The sequence below is a fragment of the Zalophus californianus genome, chromosome 13, assembly GCF_009762305.2.
Source record: "Zalophus californianus isolate mZalCal1 chromosome 13, mZalCal1.pri.v2, whole genome shotgun sequence".
Taxonomy (NCBI): Eukaryota; Metazoa; Chordata; class Mammalia; order Carnivora; family Otariidae; genus Zalophus; species Zalophus californianus.
The window spans coordinates 71452220-71479056 of record NC_045607.1 but is presented as its reverse complement, the minus strand read 5'-3'; the positions used below and the strand labels follow the sequence as shown (position 1 = coordinate 71479056).

Genomic DNA, 26837 nt, shown 5'->3' with positions numbered 1-26837 from the left:
CTCATAAGCAACCCATGAGAATGGTACTTTTATCCCTATTTTATCAAAGAAGCCCCAGGGGTACACAGAGGGTAAGCTGCTTTTTCAGTTATACCCCATTAGTAGGAGTATGAGGCTGGGTTCATACCCAGGCAGGCTGGCTGCAGAGCCCAGACCTGTGGCCATTAAAATATGCTGCCTCTTATTACACCATCCATGACTACTATGTATGTGCATCTGTGTGCAGAAACTCTTTGCAAAGCCTGTCTTATTTAAAGTTAATTATCTGCTTAGCCATTCTAGCACTGCATACAGCAGAAAGGAGCAGCAGCAGACAAAGGGCTCAGGGCTCGGGGCATGTATCTAGTTCAAGTAGTACAAGGGCAATAATGATGCTGCTCAGTTAAAAAGGGTCCTATGCAAGTGAGAGCATGCAGCCTCAACCTAGTTTAGGGGCTGAGAGGGAAGACTTCCTGAAGGAAGTGATGTTTCAGCTAAAATAGGAGGATGAGCGGGAGTTGGCTGGGCAGTGTGGGGGATGGAAGGGGCAGAATGGGTGTCCCAGAGAAAGGGACTAACCTCTGAGGTCATGAGGATGGCCAGGGCACGTCCTGAAATTTTTCTACACAAGCCTCACTATTTCTAGCTGCCACACCCCAAACTGGTCGACCTGATGCCCTGCTGGCCAAGAGGACATGGCTGGGCCATAGCACCAAATGCCACATATTCACTCTTTCCTCCAGCCAGCCAGCTGCCCAGGCCAGAGAAGACAAGTGTTTTAGAGGCATGGTTTCATCCAGGCACATCCTAGAATTAAAGTTACTTCAGGGATGCCTGCAGTAAAGCTGAAGGAAACACCCCAAAGGCCAAAGGAAGCGTGCTTTATTGAATTTACAATGCAGAAAATATTTGTAGTTCCTTAGACATTTGCATTGCTATAAAATTACACTTTATGGTATAATTATTAATGGTTTGAAGAGAAATAAACAGTATAAACGAAATACGGCTGATACTATGAAAATGTAAACCATATAAATCAAAATCATGAAATAATTATTCAATACTCAGAGGCCTACTTAATATATACATATGAAATTTCTTACACATATATACAAAAGCCCACAAAAGCCTTCACTCTGAAGCCAATCACTGTACAAATATGAAAATAAATCTTTATCTTTTAACCTCAATTTTATCTTCAGCAAGAGGGTTGTGTGACTTGGGTTTATGCAAATCACATTTGGTATTAAATAATCAAATGTCACATATGTCATATAAAGCAGCAAGTAGAAAAAATAAATTATGAAAATGCATGAGGCTAAAAGTTAACAGTGAAAAATGTCTCCTTATCCAACATTCTTTTCCATGATGAAATTAAAATATTATCCAATGTGTCAGGATACATAAAAAAAAAAAAAAGGAGCACTGTATAATTGTGATTTTAAAAGCCCTCAAAGGAAAAAATGAGTCAAGATGAGTTAGTTGCACAGGACTATGTGGTCTCCTTCCCACTTGGTACAGTGCACCGAATCCGAGGGAACAAGGCCTGCAAGGCCAAGCTGCTTGTTTTGCAGATGAGGAAACAGATCTAACGTGGGCTGCTAACAGGTCTGAGACTACAGGCTAGTTAACAGCAAAGCTAGCATGATAATCCCCTTTGACTAGTATTCTAGTATCAAATATTTGAAAAAAAATGTTCTGGGTTATCTACAAAGTCAGCTACCATGTGAATCTTTGTCAGGGAGTTTCTTCTACAGCTTCGATCTGATCATGTGATTTTTAAACATTTTTTTACACATTATCTTTTGAGACTCTGCAAGGAGAAGACAAGTACTTTTAACCAGGGGGTCTCAATCGTTCACTGAAACAGAGCAAAGAGCCGGGGCTCCAGAAGGATCTAAGAGCACAGTTCAGATTCCCACACTGTAACTTTCCACCTGGCTGTGTCTGGAGGATGCATCCCTCTGCGAGAAGCAAACAAGTCACAGACACTCAGTACTCTGGGACTGAAGACCTGACAGGCCAGGGATGTTTGGGATTTAACTATTGCAACAGTTCTTCATCTGGGTTGACTTTTTGGAACTGGTCCCCGTCAAATTGGTAATGGATTTGCTGTCATCTTCATCAGTCCTTTTTTTCACTTCCCTGGGGAGTGGGGGGGGGGGAGGGAGAAACAGAGACAGAGAGACAGAGAGAAAATGAATTACTGAGGTACAAAACTAAACCACAAATGGTTCTGTAAAATTAAAACAACACTGCTGAGCACTTGCTGTATGTCATCCAGACATTGTTCTAAATGCTTTGTAGGTATTGACCGTCTTAATCCTCACAGGACCATGTGAATTTGTTGGGCCCCATTTTATATGTAAGGAAGCAAAGGCAAAAAAAAAAAAAAAAAAAAAAAGGTTAAGCAATTTCCCTTCAGTTACTGGAGAAGCTGCAGAACTGGGCCTGGAACCATGCCTGCGCTCTGAGTACCAGGCCACGCTCACCACGCACAAGGCAGGCACACACGAGACACGTGTGCACAGGTGCATGTACGCACACACGCACACACATAATCTACTATTGCTGTCTCCTGCAGTTTCACATGCTTTCCAGTCTGTCACACGCACAGCTCACTCCTTAGCACTCTGGGACCTGGCTTCCATCCCCGACTAGCGCTTGCTGACCTTAACAAAAGCAATGATGACTTTAAAATCACTCTTTAATTATACAAGATCATGAAGATAATGATAAATGGTTAAAATCCAGGGGGAAAAAAAAAAATCTTCCTTTTGCCTCTTCCTAAATTTCTTTTAGAATTAACAGCCAGAGGCTACAATGGCAAAAGATCTCTAAGATCTTGGGAAGACCTCCTAGGGACAGTATCCTTCCAAGTATATTCCCAGGGATGCCCGTGAAACAAGCAGACCCTGAAGTCCCACCTTAGACAAGACCCTGAATGGCAATCTTGACGGTGACAGCTCATCCCCAAGAGGCCCCCAAACAATCCTACCTTCCCCAGCAGTGCTTGGGGCCCCCCATTAAGACTAGGGAGCCCCCACCAGGGGCTCTCCCTCCGCAGTACCAGCTCTGTGACTGCTTAGATCGAGAGAACGCGGAGGAACGGGTGGGCTGGGGCTCCTGGCCAGGTGTTAAAGCTGCTCTCAGCTGCCAGGGCTCCTCGGTGGAGAAGGCCACAGAGTGGCCCTGAGGACATGCTTAGCAGCCAGAAGGACTAGGACCCTGGTGGCAGACGCCCAGCCGGAGCCCTAGCCCCACGACCATCTGACCGAAAATGCACGAGACACTCCAGGCAAGAGCAGTCGAGGGACCTTCCAGCTGAGATCCAGCTTATTCCGGTAATCTCAAGAAATTAAAAAGTGGTAGCTGTTTTAAGCAAACACGTCTGAGTTTGTTACACAACGGCAAATACCTGAAGCTACTAAGAACTGGCATAGTCCTAGTACAGCAATGTGGTTCAGTGTAAATGTGATGTAATCCACATATGTGACCTTAAATTTTTTAGTAGCCACATTTAAAAATGTAAAAAGAAACAGGTAAATTTAATTTTATTAACATATTTTAACTCAGCATAACAGATATATTATCATTTTAGCATGTTCTCAATAAAAATAATAATGAAGTATTTTACGATTTTTATACTGTTTTCAAAATCTATACCTAGAACACATCTCGATTTGGGTTCGCCACACTTCATGTGGCTTGTGGCTACCAAATTGGTCAGCACGACTCCAGACAGTGTTGGTATGTGCTAACTTTTGAAAACCACTATACTGTGAGTTGGAAAGAAGACATCTCAGCAAAAGAAAAAAAAGAGGGAGGAATTAATTCTTGCTGAAGGCCAGCTAATAAATGCTATACTATACATTTTCACATTTTTCTTATTTAATACACATAAACAATCACACAACATACACACACACACAACCCTGACAGATGACAGGTGAGCATTATTGTCCTTACTTCACAGATGAGGAAACAAAGACTCAGGAAAAGAAGGAAGGTACACAATCCAACCTAGAACACTCCATAAGACTTCAGTCTCCTGACCTCCAGAACTGGAACGTGATACATGTGCATTGCTTAAGAGACTATGTTTGTGGGAATTTGTTAAGGCAACAACAGAAAACTAATACAACTTCCAACTGCATCATCTCAGACATTTGGTCATTCAACAAATGCCCAATTTATGCCAAACTCTGGGACCCTCTCTTAGTGAGCGTTGAGGGAGAGACAGAAGGCTAAACAAATCATTACAAGGTCCCTTGCACAGTGTGATGCATGAATACAAAGGGTACACCACAGTCGTGCTGGCCCTCAGGGAAGGAAGGCTTTGTGGAAATGGAGCTTCATGGACAGTTTGACACTGGAGGGACCTCCTGAAAGAACAGGAATTGACCTTCACTTAATGAGGAAAGAGATTCCAGGTGAAAGGAACAGCATGCATAAAGGCAAGGAGACATAAAAGAGCTTGGCCACAACTAGAAATAACGTTTGCTGTGTCTACAGATATCATTCCTTTGGGAAGCAAGATAAGAGATGCAACCAGAAAGGCAGGTGAGGCCAGACTGTGAAGGTTTGGACATGCTGGAGACAGTCACGCCTTTGGGATTCCCTCTTGTTGATGGGTGGGGATGTGGTTATAGAATTTTAAAAAGAGGTGGAGGTTAAAAATACAGAAATTGGAGAAGTCACCAGCAAGAGACAGTTCTAGAAACCCTGGGGGTAGAAGACAGTAGGCAGAGAGAGAGTAAAGAAGAAGAGAACGTGGAATGCAATCCTGACATTGCCAACACTGAAGCAGCAAGCTGATGCTCCAGAGTGGCAGCGACAAGTCCCAGTGTTGCCACTTAGCAGCTGTGTCACTTTGAGCAGGTTGATTAGCATTCTACTCCTCCACTTTCTTATCTGTACAATGGGTATAATAATCATAGCACCTTCACAAGACACCCCACATCTCTCCCTTCTGGGTGGTCCAATGGCCTCTATAAGCTACAATCATCTGGCTCCCTGGTCAAATGTCTTCTCTTTTCTTTTTCCTCTCGTTAAATTGCATGGCCTGCAAATATTTATTTCCTCAGTATCACTACTGAACCATGTATGTGGCCTCCACAGGCTGAGTGCTCACAATAATGCAGACATTTTATTGAACCTGAAAGCAAATATTAAGGAGGAAAAGTATGTACCCACGTTGTTCATCTGGCCTTTCGTTTCTTTAATCCACCATAAGTGCAGGCATGTCCTTCCCACTTCAAGGAAATCAGACAGATATTCCAAACACCTACAACAGGTTTAAGGCTGGGAATACTGGACTTTCTCACCAAAAACTACCACATGCTTGACAACTGCATGTTAGGTGACTCCGTCTCACGGGCAGATTTACGGGATCCCAACAGGCTCAGCTCCTGAGCTGAACAGATACATATATCAACCTGAGCTTTTTTTGTTTTGTTTTGTTTTCAAATCTCAGGCCATTAATCAATTAAATGCCTTTGGAAGTTGAATCTGCAAAATGTGTAAAGCTCGTGGTTCTGGTGATGGCAAATTCACTTGCCGATGGACAATGACTGTGATAAATGTCCTGTCAGCACTATGGGGAAATTGCATTTCTAGGAAACAGTTTTCTTGGGATTGAGAGGTTTCCAGAAAAAGTAGTACTCGTAGTTTCTAGTTTTGGGTGTTAACCAAACATTCATGGCCTCCCTTCAAAACAGAATTCTGTTTCGACAGTGTAAAGCCATAAACTCGTCTAGTTCACATTTTATGACATGACACAGCATGAAAGGTGCCCGTGATGGGAATTGTCCTACGAGATCTAAATCGAGAACATAACATATTTTACATTATACGTAACTTTCTAAAGGATGTAACACTTTTTTAAATATTATTATTTGAGAGAGAGAGAGAGAGAGAGAGAGCATGAGCAGTAGGGAGAGGGAGAAGCAGACCCCCCCCCACCCCACCTCCGCTGAGCAGGGAACCCGACACGGGGCTCGATCCCAGGACCCTGGGATCATGACCTGAGCCGAAAGCAGATGCTTAACAGACTGAGCCACCCAGGAGCCCCAGGATGTAAAACTTTTTCACCTGCAGCAACTCTACCATTTCCATGTAAGACTTAGGCACTTTAACAAGCAAATCTGAAGGCAGGATATAAAGCAAATTAAATTTTTTAAATATTTGCTGTATTTATAATTTTCCTATTTAACACATCGCTAACATGACAAAACCAGAGACCTCACACCAGGCCATCATGCAATAACAACGATAGAATAACTCCCTGATGAGTGATTCCCAAAGAGTGACCTCGTGATCAAAAGGCCTGTGCGCACAGGTGTGGTGAGTAAAGAAGCACAAGGCTGTGTGCAAGCTGCACTGAAAACAGGGCGCGGGGCAGGAGCAGGTGGAGGGAAGACAGCACAGGCGGCTCACAGCCTCTCCCACCTTTATGATACAATAAAGAGAATCAATTCGGCACTCTGGGTGTGACCATGGCAATCTGGCGTCATTTAACTTTAATATGACCCCATAAGACAATTCAGCATTAAATAGAGACCAGTATTCCGTGGGGTACCGGCAGTTCTATGTAGAACCACAGACCGGCAGAGCTAGAGAGGACCTTGGGGGTCGCTTTCTCCAGCCCCGTCCCTCATTTTACATATTAGAGATGTCGAGAGGGAGGCAGGGACTTGTCCGACTCCACAGCTGTTTGGGGGAGGCGGGGCGCGATTTAGGATCGCACTTTGAGCCTCCCGACACCACAGTCCTCCATTAAGCGGGGTAGGAGGCAACAGCCTCGCAGGGGGCCTGGCGTGCACCGTCCTTTTCTGCGCGGCTGGAGCAGCAAGCCAGCACCCCACTGCCAAAGCTAGGGTGCGCTTCTCCCTGCCTGCACCAGTTCAGCTTCGGGCCCAGTGATGCTCTGAAGACCTGCAGGCCCTTGCCAGACCCCTCTAGCCCAGCAAGCACATCACCTCCACCCAGGAATCCCCAGGTACGTTGTAGCAAAACACCAGTACGAACACCCAAGAAAGTATAAACACCTACCAATTCAGCAGTGAGTCCACCCTCAGTGTGTTGCACGGAATCTCCCCCCGCCTCTGCTAAATGAGCCTTCCTTGGCCAAAATGGCCGGCGGCCCCTTCGCACCAATAGGTGTACAGAGTTGATTACTTCACCCAGCTTATGAAGGTTTTACTTGGGTTGTTTGACAAATGTGGTATGAGCCCATGATTCTCCTACTAAAACCACGTCATTAACCTTGAATCTATATGTGCTTAAATGTTTACCTTTCTTCCACCTGTTCGAGGTCAAACTCACAGAACTGTCTTTGCTTTGCACAAAAAGGTGGTGGGGGCAGGTGGCTCTTTCTCTTGGACTGATATCAAAGGAGATAATGTCCAAAGACTCTGAGTTCGAGCCCAAGGCATGTGCCAAGCCCTGCTACAGACTAATGCCAAGCAGGCCGTTTAAAGTCCTGGGGCTCATTTCCTGATTTTCTCAAGTGAGGGCAAGGATCTCGCCCAAGGCCCCAGTCTAAGCAGCTAGTAAGCACTATAAATACCAAGTCATTGATAGAAAAACAGCACTGAAAACACTACTTGTCACTGTATATGAGCAGAAGAGGCCAACTATCATACTAAAGCTAAGATTTTTGTAAAATTTCACAAATGATCAGGAAAAAAACTACACACCCAAAATTATGGCTTCACTTTGTTGGCAATTAAAGATCATTGGCCTGAATTCTGTTCATGCTCATTTTCTTTTCTTTTTTTTTCCTTTCCTTTCTTTTTTTCTTTTGGATATTTAATCTCTTCAGGCCAGTAAAGAATCATCTTTTCATTTGTGGCAGAAAACTAGGCAGAAGACATAAATCTAACAGATAATGTTGTTATTTCCTAAAAATCAAATTTACTCCGAGGATTAAAAAACCCATTTATATCCAAGTTCCTCAAGGACGTAATTTTCATTCTAATCTACATCCCAAAATGTTATTTATTATTAACACCATTGCCTGAGCTTAATAATTACCTGAGTAATTATTTTAATAAAGTGCTTCCAACTGGCATGATATACAATTTGCTTTGTTGAGTTGTTTTTTTTTTCCCTTTACCCCAGAAAATGTCATTATTAATAGATAGTTAATTTCATAATAGTCTCTTGTGTTTAAAATCTGGTTCCTGGAAATGATTCATACAAGTCAACTATTAGCTCTGCGGTGACATTTTGCAGAAATGTCAACGACACCTCAGATGCACCTGCTTTGTTTGGTGGTAAAGGCACTTCGCCAACGTTCACAGTGAATAAGCAGCACTACTGGTTTTTATAAAATCCGTGTTCAATTGTTTCTCTAACCACTACTGAAATACAAGACAGTGTTTTCCAATGTATATTCATGTCATAGCCCAGAAATTTGATATATGCACCAACTACGTGAAAATTCAATCCTGTTTTCATTTTCCAAATATAAGACAACACTTTACCGAGCAAGATGGAGAACAGCTTCCACTATATTCGAGCCATCTTTGGCGCTGGTTTCACAGAACAATGCCCCATAGGTCTGCAGAAAAGAAATAGACACAATTAAATGAAGCCTTTATTTAAGGCTCCTGGAATTTTAGCCTTTACAACCCACAAATAAACACATTCTCCTGTTGAGTATGCTAATAGCTAAGACACTGGATTCACAGTTTCGATACTTTAAAAAATAGTGAATTTGAGTGGAGTTATTCCAGACACAGCTCCTAGTCAGGGGATTTTTATTTTGCCTTAAAAGTAACAACAATACACAATTTCATGTTTCAAGGTTCTTATCCCCCACAGTCCTACCAGTTGCTACAAACGTTCTCCATCAGATAATCTGAGAGAGGTAAAAATGATAGCTTAAGGTAACCACTCACGAATCAAATGTCCATCAAAGGTATGTCTCCTTTGGGCTGGCAGCTAACATGCATCCCTTCACACTATCATCTTTTCCTATCAAGATTCAGCAACCTCCATGTTGCTAAAAACCAACGGACACTGTCTGGTGCTCTATTTTTTTTTTTAAGATTTTATTTATTTATTTGGGAGAGAGAGAATGAGAGATAGAGAGCACGAGAGGGAAGAGGGCCAGAGGGAGAAGCAGACTCCCTGCCGAGCAGGGAGCCCGATGTGGGACTCGATCCCAGGACCCCAGGATCATGACCTGAGCCGAAGGCAGTCGCTTAACCAACTGAGCCACCCAGGCGCCCTCTAGTGCTCTATTATTCTACCTCCCAGCGGTTATGTATATGACCATTGATGATATCACTCTCCTGCTTCAAGGCTTTCAATGCTTCCCGTTCCTCTCCAAGTAACGCTCAGATGCCTCCCCATGGCCGACAAGGCCTCTCGTCTGTGTAGCCCCGGCCCACCTCCTAGCTTTACCTGCCACCCTCCTCCCTCGCTCGCACTGCCTCGGTTACTCTGACCTTCCCTTTGTTTCTCCAATGTTCCAAATTCCTCCGACCTCATGATCTTTGCACCTGCTGCTCCCATTACATGCATTATGCCCTTCCCCCCACCAGTCCCCCTTCTCCAGGCTGATTCCTACCTATCTTTTTAATTTTTCCGTAATTCTCCCCTGAAGTTAAGATTCAGTGTTGTCTAAGCCTGACACGTCCCTGTTACGTTAGGTCTTGCTATTAGGAAACCTCACAGCCCTCTGTGTTTTTCCTGCATTGCACTTGCCAAACCGTAACTGATGAAGTTATTTGTGTGTGTCTGCCTCGAGACAATGTCCCTGCGGGAAGGAGAATTGCATGTGCCGTGGACCTGGGTGTGGGTGACACAGTATTGTGTGGGGCTAAGGGGAGGATGTCATGGCCGCTCCAGAGCATGGAGAGAGAGAACGAAACAAGGGGAAAAGACTCCACCGTGGGACCTTTACCCATGAGCCCCCGAATCCACAGAAAATATATAACAATCCTACAATGAACATGAATGGATTTCTAGTGGGAACGGGTAGTGCTGCTACTGAGTTCTATTGCTAGGATGTTATGGGGTGACACGGAGACTGCCCCTGAGGGTACAGGAGGGTAGGGGTCACGAGATGCCTAAGTGAGCAAACGTTGGGAACTCAAAAATCCTGAGGAGGGGATAAACCCAGCGTGTGGCCGGGAATTATGTGCTCTCTAAGGGGGCGTGTGGGACAATGTGGCATGAGGATTACATACGTTTAATATGTATCTCCCCCAGAAATGAAATATATGAAGACAAGGACTGCCTGCTCTGTGCTCTAGTCTTTCCCCAGCACACAATGAAGTGCATAGGATTAAACGTGCGGAATGAATCTCTTCTGTGCCTCACTGCTTAGCTTTGATGTTTAGCATGTTTGGTCCATAGATTCTAAAATTTAACAAGAAAGATTTTCCAACTTAAAACAGTGACTGAAACTTCTTTTTACAGTCATGTGCACGCGCTACAGTGCAGTCTCTCCATGCGTCCACGCGCACCACCCAGGCAGCGGTATCAGATCAGATGGCGATGGCGTGGGCTTATCCGATCCCCCCCGTACCTCTGATGCCTTGTTTAGGAAAGACAGGTCCTAAGGGGGACGTGGAGCAGTCTCACACACTGGTTGTAACAGAGAATGAACGCTGCCCCCAGTAATCAAATGGATAGAAATGAGCTTCATTTCTATACAAGCGCATAACCAAAAAATAATTTTAGACTGTTCAACTAAGCATGAATCTTAGAGAAAGAAAAAAAAAACAAGTTTCCCAATTCTCTTCCACCCAGGTAGCACACTGTCCTTTGGCACAGTAACCCTCAGGAACTAAACCACATTTTCTAAACGTGACACCCGTTCTTTTGCCTTGACATGGATTCCAGAACCAGAGGAGTCCAGGAGCTGGCGGAGGGGGAGGGGGAAGGCAGGATAATTCTGGCTCCTCCTCGTCAACGCTCTTCAGTGGGGGAAAATGACCACGTGATCATTTTAGCTCCGTGAGAGGTTTAATCCTCGGTACAATTACATTCATACATTCCTTAAAGTGTGTGTAGCGGGGGTGGGGGTTGTGGGGGCACCTGGGTGGCTAAGCCCAGTTAAGTGTCTGCCTTTGCTCAGGTCCTGGGACCAAGCCCCGTGTCAGGCGCCCTGCTCAGTGGGGAGCCTGCTTCTTCCACTCCCTCTGCCCCTCCGCTCCTCCATTCATGCTCACATGTGCTCTCTCTCTCTCTCTCAAATAAATAAGATTTTAAAAATAAAATAAAGTGCAGGGAGGGGCAGCACTGGGAGTTCTGCCTGAATAAGAAGGCCAGGAGCCCCATCAAAAAGGGTGGAGGTTTGCCAAAGAACCTCTGAAAGCGAATGTAGACAAAGTGAAGGGCCGCTGACTGCAAAGCTCATGAACGGCTAAGGTCTATCCCAACAGACCCACTTTCGCCCTTACCATGGCCAGTTTTTCTCCCAAGTATCCTGGGACACACTTCTGTTCCTCTGCTGTGGCAGCATCACGGAGATCAGCCTTGTTTCCTACCAACATGATAGGAATACTCTCCTGGCTTGCATCCTGCCGGGGGAAAATAATTGTGTGCTCATCAAATAGTGAATAAGTTCCACTGACAAGAGCAGCCATACCAACAGCAGCTTCCACTCTCCAAATGCCCCGTGGGAGCCACATGACCTGGAAGTAATATCTTCAAGCCTCAAAATCTCTCTACAAAAAAGCCAAACTTTTTCCCATCGCCAGGTGAGACCACTGAAATTCAGAGAGGTTAAACAAGATCTTACCTAGGCCGGGGCCACGGTCCAAATGCTCCCCATCATCCCTGCCACCATACGAACCAATATGAACTCAAGAGGCAAGAGCACAGAATTATACGTGGCTGTGGCACCCACACAATTTTCTGCGACTTTCACTCCAAATGGTGATGACAAGTCAACTTCATTATCTCAGGTACAAAACACACAGGAAATCCCTCAGGCATCAGGGGATAAAAACAGAGCTTGGAAGTTCCACACTCACTGCGATCTGGCTTACAACAAAAGCAAAATGTGAAGGTCCTAAAGGGCAAGCAACATTTTTCTTACGAGGAGTCAATTACCAATCATTCGAAGGAATCGATTCTAAGGCTAATGCTCTCAAACCAGCTTAGGCAAAGTCCCAGGTCCACAAGGGGCCTGAAATCAGGCGAAATGCTGCAGGTTTCTGCCTCAGTTTCCCCACTGGTAAAATGAAGGGGTTAGTGAGGGCACACCGCACCTCCGCAGGCTCTGAAGAGAACAGAGGATGATAACCTGACTGGCCCAGAAAAACAGGGTTCTGGTTCCTAGGCCAGGGCAGCGGCAGCCCTGACCAGGGCATGTGGAAGTGACCTTCCGCAGTGCCTACAGGTACCAGCTGTGCTTTCAGTTCGCTGCTACCCCTGCCCCAGGATCAAGAAATGAGCCTTCAAAATGATGGCATTACATTCGATTTCCTTTCTCTTCAGACCATTCTCCTCCAACTGAGGGCAACGGAGTGCAGTAACAGCAGAGGGGGGAAGGGAATGAAGGGCGTTCTCCAAAACTAGGTGTCCCGTCCATTGAGGTGTTCATTAACTGTGTTCTTTGGTAAACTGTTCAGGTTCCAAGGGGGCAACCTTTGGAAGCCACTCAACATATACTCCCTTAAGTGAGCCAAGAACCCAAGCATCTAAAGGATTTCCCAAAGTTATTCCAGTAAATACGGGCAAATCCTTAAAGTCTTGATTCGAACACCACCTTCCAGGAAGGCTGCCCTGACCACACCATCAGGCCCTTTACCCTGCCTTCTTCTTGTTTCCACAGTATTTGTCATATTCTATCATTCCATTTATTTGTTTGTTGCTTGTTATGTTTCCCCTATGCGAGTACAAGCTCCCTGACTATGGGCACATTGCAGGCTCTGGAACGTGCACAAAGCAGGCACTCCAAAAATTCTCCCGAATGTGTAAAAGTCGGGAAGAGATCTCACATCTCAAGTGTCTCCTCCATTCAATGTTCACCCAAGTATTCAACCAATACATTTTTTTATTCACAACAGGTAAGTAAATGGCCTTCGTTTTATTTTACCCATGATTTTATTGCAGGATTGTGTAATCCAGTGGTTTTTATCGAAGTGTATTAATTATTAATTCATCACTGACCTTCTACTACCCCTCAGCCCTCCAGCCTACCCCAACAATCACACTCTCAGTTTACACCCATATTTATAGTGGCCACCTATAGAATTTCCTCACAGAATTTCCTCAAATTAGAAAGGCTGAGCCATGGCAGAGGTTTATCATGCCCATTTTTCCCGAAGGTGAAAGTCAAATGCCAAGTGGTATCTAATTTTTCCCCATGGCAAATTCAAGAATTCTCTTGAACATAGTTTTCGTCCTTTTCAGACCATGTGAAAGGTGATCCACGGAGCTGAAAAGGTCACTTACCACGTGTAGGTGATTAGCAAATGATGGTAAATTACGGGGTCCCGGCACACACCGTGGCTGGTCACTAAGGGCTATTTCAACACTGGCTGACCTTGCCTTTGGGCCTCCTGGCCTTGCGCATAATACAAGGGCTTAAAATGCAGACTAAGTACAAAAGTTTTAACAATAAAAAGTTTTGCCGTGGATTTTAAATATCTGTGGGTACGAGTCTGTGGGGATTATGTTACTCTCTGGACTCATCGCTCTATCCCAGGGAGGTCCGTCTGTTCCCTTGAGCAGATGCTTTTCCTCTGTGCACTAAATGCACCTTGGAACTCCTCTCTGGACACCAAAACCTTCTTTTCTCAACCCACTGCTTCCTCTGGTGCTCTATCAGAGCAGCAACCAGGGCTGAATCAGGAGATCCAAGGCCCCATTCAACCCCTGCCCTCTAAATAACCACAAGCCAGGACCATATACTTTCTCCGCCTCAAGGTTTCTCATAAAAAGTGAGAGTAACATTACACTTCTCACTTCTTTCCTCAGATATGTTACAGAGATGAATATAACATGTGGCTATTTTGTGAAATAAAAATGCTACATAAATGTCAACACACTTCCATCATATTTATAATAATTTTAGGTCATGATATTTCAGTAGAACAAAATGCACATCTCACAACACTTCTTTAGTTAGAAAGAGAACATTCTATTTTTTTACAGGGTATGAAATAAGCCCAAAAGAAGAATCTAGAAGCTAACCTGATATATAGCAATCAGTTCTGTTTAGCCAACATTGCACTGTTTAATGACTGTTAAAAATTAGAGATAATACACTTAATTGAAAAATTATATTAGCCACTATTTTTTTTTCAAGAGAGTATACTGAACCACAGCTTGAACTGTAGTTTTATGTTAATTATTAACTGTTGGCAGCATACTAACTGTGGTCAAAATCATTTCCTACTTTTAGAAATTATTTACCATGAAACCAAAGGATATGAAAGCTCCTCAGATGAAAGACACCATCTCATTTAACCAAAGAAAAAAAAAGCACAGATGTTACCATGTTTAAAATACCATAAGGGGTTCTGATTTTATCTGTAAGAAAACCGGAAGTTTTATTCCCAGAAACTCCCTTCTGTGGTATCCATGGCTCTGTGGAAACTCGCCCAGCTAGTGAGGAAGAGATCAATACTGCCAAGTCCCACGAGACACACCCCCTCTCACATCCAGTCCTTCCTGACGAGCCTGGATCTCTAATGGTGTGCACTTCAACAAAGAAGAAAAATCGCGTTTTCTAAGATGGTCTGTGACACCGTGTAATTTTTTGTTTCTCGGTTTTGATGTCTTACCTCAATCATGTCCACCCATTCTCGTACATTGAGAAAGCTTTTCTCGCATGTAACATCATACAGTAGCAGAACACCATCTGCTCTTCTGAAGTAAGACTTGGCGATACTTCTGAATCTGGCAGAGAGAAAAGCATGTAAATAATGGTTCTAATCAGTCTGTTGGTCAGGTGCTGCCCCTTCTTCATCTCTTTTATGCTCGCTTTTTTCTCATCTTCTAAGATAAGCCCCCACCTGCAAGAATCTAATGGCAACCTGGCACTGTGACAGAGCTACCTTGGACGACTGGAATGACTCAGTGGAAGCTAACAGAATAATGTGGGGCGTGATCTACGAGAGCCAAGCAGTTTCTCCATCAAACAATCCCAAGAATGTCTACAAATCCCAAAGGATAACCAGAACAAGGTTGAGAGCGTAATTTCTTAAAAATTTCAGCCCCGGCAGAAAGCTTCCAAACCCACACGTGGAACACAGGGCAGGAGATGCACAAGAGAGAACATCGTGGTTTGGGGGGTGGGAAGGGAGTACTGTGGGGGGTGCTGTGGAAAACGACCTAACCATGTGGAGTACCACAGCATGCCAGAAGCTTTATACCTATGGGGTGCGGGGCGGTTCGCTAGGGAAAGAGCATACCTCAACATATATGTCCCAACTCTAAGCCAACCGCAATATTTTATAGCATCTTAAAAAAGGCCATGTTGACCACGAATGTTTTTTAAATGTTGAAAGTCTCAGTCTGTTACAGAATGTGAGCTCCATGTGAGCAGCTTTTGTGGATTTGTGTCTGCTGCCTGTGGAATCTTCGCAGCCTGAACAGTGCCTGCTACAGGGGCAGGCTGCAACCCATACTCACTAGTGGAACAAGTGGAGAGATGCTCTTTCCAAAGAGTTAGGCAGGATTAAAACGTATGCTTGATTCTTCCGGTCATCGGCAATGAATGCAAGAGAAGGCAACATCACCAGACGTGAGTCTTCTGTTTAGTTTGTGCCTCTGCCCTTGAACTGAGGGGAGCTGACAGATTCCCTCTTCCATCTTTTATTGAGCTTGGCTAAGTACTCTTCACACTGACACGTAATCTAAATTCTCTTGTTCAGAGAGGGCACTCTCCTTTTCCCAACTGAACAGCAGCTCAGAGGAAGCCTAACGATCTCCACACACAACTGACATGTAAATGAAGGAGGAAAGAATGTGGGGGCATGCAAGCATTCCTGAAATCCTAATATACTATGTAATTATACGGTGTATTATCATTATAGGATTATGAGCATTAAAAACTACCAAGTGTGCCACGAGGCCCGTCTATGCAAACCAAAGCCAAGCCCGCTGCGCTGTGGAAAGCACTTGCCTCTCCTGACCCGCGGTGTCCCAGAGCTGCAGGACTATTCGCTCTCCGTCCACAATGAAAGTTTTCATCTGAAAATCGACTCCTGAAAAGGAATTACAAGAGAACATGGGGAACATGATGTAAATAATTCCATTGGGTTTTACTCTCAAGCCCTCTGTAGATAAAACAAAAGCTGGTAAGCCAAAGCTGAGTGAGGTAGAGAGGGAGGAATGTGGCCTTCAAGGAGGGTGACCTTCAACTACTAATTGCAAGTCAGACCACACATGTGCGCACAGATGCACCATCTGCAGGGTGGCTAACTTGGGGAAGGATTTAATCTATGGACAAAAGGAAAACCTATGTTCTATTTGCCCATGTAATTAGATGAACTCGGTTATGTCTCCGTGTTTACATGTGTGTGCTTGTGTACACATTAATATGTGTATGTGTGTGGATACATATGAGATATGTACATATGCCATGCTCTTTAGCAACTGAACAAAACACAGTGGTCTTTTTATGAATCAAATTAAAGTGAACTTTCAGCTTTGTTATCTTGAAGGGTATCATGAAGAACCATAAATTTACAAAGACGCCCATTGTGAAGAGGGTAATCAATCTGTTCTAATATTTCTAGTCATCAAAATAAGAACTCTTTAGATAAAGAAGAAAGGTGAATGATAATTTGCATACCTTCAACTCCTTTTACTTACGCAAATTTGGGAAATCAGGACACTTCTTCTCTTGTTCTCATGAGTGTTTACTCATGTATTCCATTGTAAAGGAGGGGGAGGGATCATACACCTGGCTATGATCGTGACCATGACAAAGTGGCCATCAAGAATGTCACTTTATCAACATCAAATGACGTCTTATCAGAAAAGCTTTCCCTGGCCACCCTGTGTAAAAACTGCACCTCTCTCCAAATCTCATATTCTTTTATTTTCACCCATTGCCCTCCTTTGGGGTAAAGTTTCCTTGCAGGCTGGGATTTAGTTGACTCTGTTCATTGTGTGTCCTTAGCACCTACAACAGTATCCAGCTCACAGCAGAACTCAGGAAATGTTTGCTGAATAAATGAATCTGTCACCTCTGGTTCTAAACTTGGTCTGGTTGCTCTGACTGGCTAAGTGGATACCTTTGTCCTTTGTTGGTTTTCTTTTCCTAAAGTTGGGCCTTCGCCAAAACAGAAGACCATGCTATAGACAAGGGCACGCGCACACGCACACACACATCCCTATATATTATATATGTATACAGAGAGATCTGTGTATATGTGTATCTAATCTCTAAGGAAAACAAGATCAAGCTAAAAGAAGGTCATTTCCCCCTTACTGACTGAAGAATGAACCATACCCAGGGTGGCACTGGTATTTCCTCGAAATTCATTCTTGCAGAGCCTCATGAGGAAACTAGACTTCCCCACTGCGGCATCCCCAGCGAGCACAATCTTGTAAGCCTTCTGTAAGCTGGAAGATTTAGGGTCGCCATCCACCATGTCTGTCTAGGGGGAAAAAGCCACAGGGAGTGACAAAGGTCGTGCCAATGTTCTTCCTAGTCAGTTATACAGCACCGAAAATTCACAGTGTTCATGAATAAAATAACTCTGAAACTACCTACCTGTGGTGACAGAGCCGAGATGGGCTTTCTTGAAGAACTGACGATGCTGCCCTCACTAGCGGACCCCTGGGGTTTCCAGTCTAACATGGCGGCCACACCATCTGCACCAAACGTCTCTTCATCCCTTAGATCAGGAACCTGGTTTGTTTGGTTTTTTTGTTTTTTTTTTTTAGTCAGCCATTAAAAAACAAAGTCTCTCATTACACATATACATCATGGATTAAAGAGAAGAAAAATATGCAGCTGAATCTATAGTCATTGCTGTTACAGAACAGAGTAGCCCCAAATGGCAAACTGTGGAAATATCTCCCTACCCTGGTGGAGAAAAAAAAAACATTCTACTGACTATGTTTCATATTTATAACCTTTAGGTCATATTCCCATGACAGATACAAGTCAAACAGGGTGACAGATTTCTATTGAAGGTACGGCCCAGGAGACAGTGATTTCTGGGGCTTACGTCTATGTCTGAAGCATCACCCCCAAGGCTCTCCTGTGTGCCGTGTGACCTCTGAAGTCCCCTCTGGTGCTTGTATTCCACCTCTGAGTCGTACTCGTTGGAGTCTCTCAGCGTAGACAAGCCGCTGTCGAAGCAGCTCTCGGGAAGGCTGTCCACCTCACAATTCACCCTCTGCATAGGGTCACAGAGGGCCAATGAGTCACAGTCCTCATCCACATAGGAGGAGCGTGATGACCTGGTGATAAAGGAGAAGAGAGCTTTACCTGAGGGTTCACAAAGCTCAGGACTACACACAGCAGTGGACTCAAGAAGACCAACACTCTCACTTTTGCCAAGAACCACAATGTAGTCCATGATTATTCATCAGGGGAAACAAAATGTTCAAAGCCACATCAGCTCATTCTGTGCAACAATTAATTAAGATGAAGACACTCAAGTCTAACATTTAATAAAAATGAAGCCATTTTTAAAATCACTTTATTTCCTGATACAAAAGGAATTGCAGTGTCCAGAGCATGAATGCAATCTCAAGTTAAGAAAAATGTATGCAGAAGATGTGAACCTTTTTACTTTAATGTGGTCAGACCATATTCCAAACAGCTCATCCGTTTCTAGATAACAGCTCTACTTTTTAAAAGGGATGCTGAGAACCTGGATGGGAAAGGGAACCATGATGATGTAAGCCCAAACCCTCAGACACAAGAAATGGTTCCATGAACTCAGCTTAAGTCTTCACGGTTTCCCTCTTCAAATATGCAGAGAGCTGAGGCATGAAGAAGAAGAATACATTCTCCCAGGAGGCACAAGACAAAATAAGGGCCAGCCGAAACTTTTCTAGGAGTCATATTTCTAATCAATATGGTAAAAAATGACAGGCAATTAGAAAGGTGTGGTACCAAAATACGACATACGAGTTTTCTGCCACTGGGTGTTGATACATAGTCTAGAAAGACCATTATAGGAGAGGTTTCACAGGGAGGTGCTCTGGATAAAGGCTGCAACCCCTGACTTCTATGGACATTTCCACTTGTAAAACTTTCTAACATCTTAAATATGAGGGAGAAATTAACATCAAAAAAGAGAATCAAAAGAAACCACATCATTTCCCTATTTACTTTTGTTTTTCCATCTGATTTTCACAAAAACCTAAGTTTATACTGAAATATTGGGGCGCCTGGCTGGTTCAGTCGGTTAAGTGTCCGACTCTTGATTTTGGCTCAGGTCATGATCTCAGGGTTGTGAGATCGAGCCCCACGTTGGGCTCCACGCTCAGGTCTGAGTCTGCTTGAAGCTCTCTCTCCCTCTCCCTCTGCCCCTCCCACTGATGCTCTCTCTCCCTAAAATAAATAAATCTTAAAAAAAATATTTTAGTGCCATTAGCAAATGCTTAAAATTAACTAAAAAAATAAGAACTTTACCACCAAACTCTCTCTAAATATGTTTACTCAATTACAAATTCTTTATCCTCGGGGCGCGTATTCAAACCATATCGCTAGTCTAGCTCTGTGTGTTTGTGTGTATACATTTTTTTTTGTTTCATCATTTATGAAATTCTCCTTCTAAAACTGATTTTAGCCACACTATAAGGAACCTAAGAAAACCGTTCTCATTATAATATATACAAACTACTTCAGCTCCATGTCATTATTAGTTAGAACTTTTTTTTTAAAACTTACTCAGATTTTTGATGAGGAAAGAAGTGAAATACAGAATTAAGAAATCACTTCCATGAATATCTAGACTCCAAATTAAAAATATAGGTATAGATGTGGTACTTTGTCAAATGCTTTGTTGGCATCTACTGAAAGGATCGTATGGTTCTTATCCTTTCTTTTATTAATTGATGGATTTGTGAATACTGAACACCTCTGCAGCCCAGGAATAAATCCCACTTGATCGTGATGAGTAATTCTTTTAATGTACTGTTGGATTCAGTTTTGGTAGTTTGTATGTTTCTAGGAATTTATCTATTTCATCCAGATTGCCCAATTTGTTGGCATATAATTTTGCATAATATTCTCTTATAATTATTTCTATTCCTGTGTGTTGGTTGTGATCTCTCCTCTCTCTTTCGTGATTTTATTTATTTGGGTCTTTTTTCTTTTTGATAAGTCTGGATAGGAGTTTATCAACTTGATTAATTCTTTCAAAGAACTAGCTCTTAGTTTTGTTGATCTGTTCTACTGTTTTTTGTTTGTTTCTATATCGTTTATTTCTGCTCTCATCTTTATTATTTCCCTTCTTCTGATGGATTTAGGCTTTATTTCCTGTTCCTTTTCTAGCTCCATTAGGTATAAAGTTAGGTTGTGTATTTGAAACTTTTCTTGCTTCTTAAGATAGGCCTGTATTGCTATGTACTTCCCTCTTAGCACCACTTTTGCTGCATCCCAAAGGTTTTGGACTGCCATGTTTTCATTTTCATTTGCTTCCAAGCATTTTTTTATTTCTTCTTTAATTTCCTGGTTAACCTATTCATTCTTTAGTAGGATGCTCTTTAACCACCATGTATTTGTGGTCTTTCCAAGTTTTTTCTTGTGGTTGACTTCAAGTTTTACAGCATTGTGATCTGAAATATGAATGGTATGATCTCAATCTTTTTGTACTTGTTGAGGCCTGATTTGTGACCCAGTATGTGATCTATTCTGGAGAATGTTCCATGTGCACTCGAAAAGAATGTGTATTATGCTGCTTTAGGATGAAATGTTCTGAATATACCTGTTAAGTCCATCTGGTCCAGTGCATCATTCAAAGCCACTGTTTCCTTGTTGATTTTCTGCGTAGATGATCTGCCCATTGCTGCATGAGGGTTCTTAGAGTCCCCTACTATTATTATATATTATCAATGAGTTTCTTTATGTTTGTTATTAACTGATTCATATATTTGGGTACCCCCAGCTTGGGGGCATAAATATTTATAATTGTTGGATCTTCTTGTTGGATAGACCCCTTAATTATGATATAGTACCCTTCTTCATCTCTTGTTACAGTCTTTGGTTTAATATCTAGTTTGTCTGATATAAGTATGGCTACTCCGGCTTTCTTTTGATGTCCGTTAGCATGATAGATGGTTCTCCAGCCCCTCATTTTCAATCTGGAGGTGTCTTTAGGTCTAAAATGGGTCTCTTGGAAGCAGCATATAGATGGATCTTGTTATTTTTTATCCCTTCTGATACCCTATATCTTTTGATTGGAGCATTTAGTCCACTTACATTCAGAGTAATTATTGATAAGAATTCAGTGCCATTGTCTTCCTGTAAAATCACTATTTCTGGAGATTTTCCCTGTTCCTTTCTAGTCTTTGTTGCTTTTGGTCTTTCCTTCCCACAGAAAGGGTCCCCTTTAATATTTCTTGCAGGACAGTTTTAGTGGTCAGGAACTCCTTTGGGTTTTGTTTGTATGGGAAACTTTTTATCTCTCCTTCTATTTTGAATGACAGCCTTGCTGGATAAAGTATTCTTGGCTGCATTATTTTTTCCCTTCAGTATGTTAAATATACCATGCCACTCTCTTGCCAGATTTCTGTGGACAAATCTGCTGCTAGCCTGATTTGTCTTCCCTTGTAGGTTAGGGATTTCTTTTCCCTTTCTCTTTCAGGATTCTTTCCTTATCTCTATATTTTGCAGATTTTGCTAAGATATGTCTTGGTGTTGGCTGGCTTTTGTTGAATTTCTTGGGAGTTCTCTGTGCCTCCTGGATTTGGATGTCTGTTTTCTTCCCCAGATTAGGGAAGTTTTCATCTATAATTTGCTTAAATAAACCTTCTGCCCCCTTTTCCCTCTCTTCTCCTGGGACTCCTATGATAGGAATGTTATCACACTTTATGGAGTCACTGAGTTCCCTAAGTCTATATTTGTGATCCAATACTTTTCTTTCCCTCTTCTTTTCAGCTTTATTATTTTCCATAATTTTATCTTCTTTTTTTAAAAAAGATTTTATTTATTCATTTGAGAGAGAGAGGAAGAGAGAGAGAGCAAGGGGGCAGAGGGAGCGAGAATCTTAAGCAGACTCTGCACTGAGTGTGGAGCCCAATGCATGGCTTGATCTCAAGACCTGAGCTGAAACCAAGAGTCAGAAGCTTAACCGACTGCACCACCCAGGTACCCCTATAATTTTATCTTCTATTATCACTGATTCATTCCTCTTCTTTGTCCGTCCTTGTTGTCATTACAACCAATTGGTTTTGTATCTTGCTTATAGCATTTTTTTTATTTCAGCCTAACTAGTTTTTAGTTCTTTTATCTCTGGAGTAAGGGATTCCCTAGTGTCTTCTATGCTTTTCTCAAGCCCAGCCAGTATCCTTATTATTGTTGTTTTAAATTCTGGTCCAGGCATGTTACTTATATCTGTTTTGATTAGATCTCTAGCTGTCACTTCTTGTTCTTTCTTTTGGGGTGAATTCCTCCATCTTGTCATTTTGTCTAGGTCACTACTTCTTTGTGTGTGTTAGGAAAGTCTGTTTATATTTCTTGCTCCTGAGACTAATGACTGTACTAAGAAAAGGTCCTATACTGTCCAGGGCCTGGTGCTTCAGGAAGTGTTTCAGAGTATGCACTCTGCTCTTCTATTTTGGCTGCTCTTTCCCTCAAGTCAGTCCTCTGCAGAGTTTCTCCTTGCTCGCTGTGGGGAGTGTTTGGACCTTGTTCAGTATGTGGCATTTTAACTAGGTGTGCTCTGGTCTGTTTATTAAAAGAAGCCTGATCCTATTGCCACGGGAGCTGAAGCTCTGCAACACTCTATGATCAGGAAACTTGGTGCATGCAAGGGGTTTGTGCTGGTCTTCGGGGGGAGGGGCCTGCTGCACTGGTTCTCAGGTTGACTTGCCCTAGTACAAATGCACCTGCGGGCTGATGGCTCCAGCCTCCACTGAGGGCGCTGTGTTGCACACTGAAGTCTGTCAGTGTTGATGGGTGGGGGGAAAATGGCATTGCCCCACTCTCTTGTCTCTGGAGCAGGGAGTGTGCACCTGCTACTCTTCAGAAAGCCCTCACAGAAGAGCAAACTTTTTCCCCTTTCGTGTCCCCAGCTTCCATGAGATCTCTGCCTTCACCCTGTCAGCATCCACACTGTCTGCCTGCCAGGTGGCACAGTACTCCTGTGTTTTATCTCTCAGGAGTGTGGCTGGGTTTCAAAACTCCAAATTTTAGGGGCCCAGTGCTATGCGGATCCATGCTGATCATCTGCAGGAGGGTCTCACCATGCTGTAGCTGGTGCCAGTTTGTCCCAGAAAAGCAGCCATATAATCGCATGGGCGCTTGGAGTTTATGGTAAAGTGCAGCAAAAAGCTGGCCCCAAGGTTTGCTGCCCTCAGCAGATGTCTCTGTTTCTATGCTAGTGAACGGGGCAGTACATTGGTGCCCACCAGCACTTTGTCCCCTGAGAGGCCATGCCACGTCTCCCAAATGCACTCCAAGAAGGGGAACTGTTTCTCCCCCAGCAACCCAGGGGATCTTCAGACCATGCTGTCCACTCCCAGACTTCTGCCCTTCTTCCCCACAGGACCACTGCTATGCCCACCAGGCTCTACCCGGCAGTGGAAGGGACTTCTAAAACTTCGGACTTTGAACTCTCTGCTTGTAAAAACTTGCCACTCTAGTTTTCCCAGTCAGTGCTTTTGGGGAAGTGTTTGTCTTGCACAATCCCCAGAGCGCTGACTTCCATCTATATCTTCTCTCTCTCTCCTCTCTCTGAGATCAAGGCTCCCTCCCCTCTGCAGCACCCGCGATTCTTTCTCCCTAGAATCATGTCTCTGCACCTCCGACCTTCCATGATGTGGCTTCTTTTCTCCCTCTAGTTCTGCATTTTGTTCTCTCAGCATTCAGATCAATTCTCAGATATTTGGAAGATTTTATATTTATCTAGCTGTGTTCGAGGGACGAGGCAAGCATAGGGTCCCCCTATTGCTCTGCCATCTTAACTCTCTGTACATTATTCTTTAGAACAAAAGATCTCAAATGCAAAGGGAATGAATATGAATTGGAAAGGTGCATTGGAAATGGAGAGCTGGAAGCCCATAGTTTATGCATTCACTTCTACTTTCAAGGTTTGATATGCTCCAAATTTAACTTTTTAAGTAACAACAATGGACATATGTATTTATACACACATGTGATCTTTCAGTCCTTGTCGCTAGATCTCAAGTTACGGCAGGACCAATATATCCTTCATTTGATTCAAAATAGAGCTAAATTCTCACTTCTGTTAAGTCTCTCTGACTCCTTCAATACAACAGCTCACAAACATCTACTAGTCATATTTCTATTTGTTTTGAAAGTTTCCCTGTCCTCGAACACAGCTTACATAATACTATGCTGGGCTATTAAACATCTGCAGATCATGCCAAGAGTCTCAACATCATATCCCGCATATATGGCAACATCCTACACTATAGTTTTGCTTGTTTCCCTGTAAGAGTTCTCACAGAGTTCACTTCTGAGGAACAAGACGTAACGAGGGAATGAGGTCAGGGGAAGCATACGTAAAATCAAGTCATAACAATGTCTTAAGGAAATCACTTTGCCCTCTCTGAAACATTTCTACTTTGAATGTTTATATGTTTCAGAAAATTAAAATAACATAGTAGAAAATTGAAATTAGTGCCCAAAGTAGATTCTACTGTTTTAATTCACCTCTAAGGAAATTTACTTTCCTTTTCACTCTGATCCAGAATTCAAACGAAAAGTAAGTAGGTGTTCCCATACCTGTCATAGCCCAGAGGATGAGGAGAATGACCATCAAATTTGGGACTGCTTCTAGAAATTGTATTCCCTGGTGATATATTATTTATGCGCTGTAATACACAACATATATATAAGCAACATTTGGTTACTCCATATTTATACATAATACATATACACATATACATATATATAGCACACTAATTAACTTCTAATGTAATTAAAAGTTTGGTATCCTACATGAGCAAATGTGAGCACAGACACCAAGGTAACTGCCCATAGTACTCTCTCCTCATTGTGTCTTAGATCCAAACACCACTGCATAAGCCATAAAGGGGTATCCTGGTTCCCCACATTGGCCAGGACCCTGCAATACCAACTTCTTTGGATTTATCTCTTCTCAAACTATAATTTGGCTCAGTGACTGACTTGTCCATACTTAAAGCTATGGCAAAGGAACCCCAAACTCGAAGCTGACCCCCAAAAGTGGGAGAAGAGGATTTCTGGCACATGTAGTCTGGGGAAGTTCCTCAAAATTCCAAGAGGGACTTAGCTTGTTTCTGTAGCAGGGTTTTAAATCCAAGGACTCCACTCTGATCATCTCACGACCATAAACAATACTCAGTGTGTCTAAGTGCACTCCTCAGCCAGAAGCACCTTCTCGCTCCTCTGAAATGGGAAGTATTTCTTCCTACTTCCATGAGATTTCCCAATTTTTCTTATATCACTGCTATCTGTGCACATCCTAACTCCCTACACTAAACTATAAACTCCTCCAGGACCCAGGTCACACCTTATATGTCTTTCTCTGGTTTCCCTGAACAGCTAACAGAGAGTTGGTGAACATCTAGGCATTTATTTCTGCAGAGGGGTGGCATATTCTTTAATTTGGGAAAATATTGCCTCCTCTTATTAAATGAAATAGTTTCTCATTATTGTAAGCTCCCCCTTTAAGAAAATACATGATCTTCATCAAAATACTCTACTACAAGAAAGAACAAAATGTATTATAAAATTCTACTGCATACCAAAGATCTGTTGAACTTGCTGTAACTGTTTTCAAGGGCACTCCTAAGGCCATCATTACTGTCATGTAACTTCCGGTTAGCTGTTCTACAGAGCAAATAAACAAACAAACACATAAGGAAAGTTGGGGTAAAAGCCACTTTCTTTGCAGGCTGTGAAGTTCAGAACACGGAATTACTTACCACCTCTTGCAATTTTCTACCACTTCCCTTCAAACCTCATTAACCAAGATCATAATTCATTACTAGAACTATAACTTAATTGAGGGATCCCCTCTCTTTTAAAGGTCTCCAGGCATTTCAGGAATTAGCTATACTCTTGGAACCCACTGTTCCCTCAGGTAGCTTCAAGGTACGAACAGGTTTCCTGCGGGTCTCTGCTTCCTAAATGCCTGGCCCCAGCTGGCCCCATGTGTTGCTGCTCTCTGTCCCCCTGCACGTGTCCCAGCCAGGCGTGGAAGCCATGTGTTATGTCACACTTCTTTCTCCTGGCTACTCCCACATCTTCCTTGTGGCCTGATACTGTCCACCAGGGTACCGATGAAAGGTTCTGATGTTGACTCTAGGTTCAAACCCCATGCAGGCATGTACTTTCCATATCATTGATGGGAGTCATCTGACCTGTCAGAGCCTCAGCAACCTCTTCTACAAATGGAGGACAATGCCACCTGAGAGTGGCGCATCTTTCCATCCTTCAGATCTCAGCTCAGTTGTTGTATCTGCCAGAACACTTCCTGGACCTTCCTGGGTAGGAGGAATCTCTGTACTATATGCCCCAGCAGGTATGCCCCTTCCCTCTGTCCCACTTCTCCTTTGGCATTTTATGTTTATTTCTATAATTAGTGATCAGTTTCCATCTTCTTCCCCTAGATGAGCCCCATAAAGAGACTTTTTTTTTCTTTTCTTTTTACCTGCCGCTCTATCCTCAGCTCCTGGCATACCTGACCTGTAGAAGTTGCTGAATGAAAACGTGCTGGATGAATGAATAACTGAATGAGCAG

At 43.1% G+C, this 26837-nt stretch overlaps 1 protein-coding gene across 2 annotated transcripts in view; it reads right to left on the bottom strand.

Annotated features, from left to right (window-relative positions):
• Positions 1-849: 849 nt before the first annotated feature.
• Positions 850-26837, bottom strand: part of RASEF (RAS and EF-hand domain containing) — a 90234-nt gene continuing 64246 nt past the window's right edge. For both annotated transcript variants that reach the window (XM_027616823.2, XM_027616824.2), the window contains 10 exons: positions 25840-25924; positions 24836-24924; positions 18138-18372; positions 17678-17815; positions 17414-17561; positions 16079-16160; positions 14736-14850; positions 11400-11519; positions 8469-8545; positions 850-2124 (listed from right to left, as the gene is read on the bottom strand). In XM_027616823.2, coding sequence (XP_027472624.1) covers positions 2019-2124; positions 8469-8545; positions 11400-11519; positions 14736-14850; positions 16079-16160; positions 17414-17561; positions 17678-17815; positions 18138-18372; positions 24836-24924; positions 25840-25924 — 1195 coding nt within the window. In that variant the 3' untranslated portion in view covers positions 850-2018. The remainder of the gene's footprint in view (positions 2125-8468; positions 8546-11399; positions 11520-14735; positions 14851-16078; positions 16161-17413; positions 17562-17677; positions 17816-18137; positions 18373-24835; positions 24925-25839; positions 25925-26837) is intronic.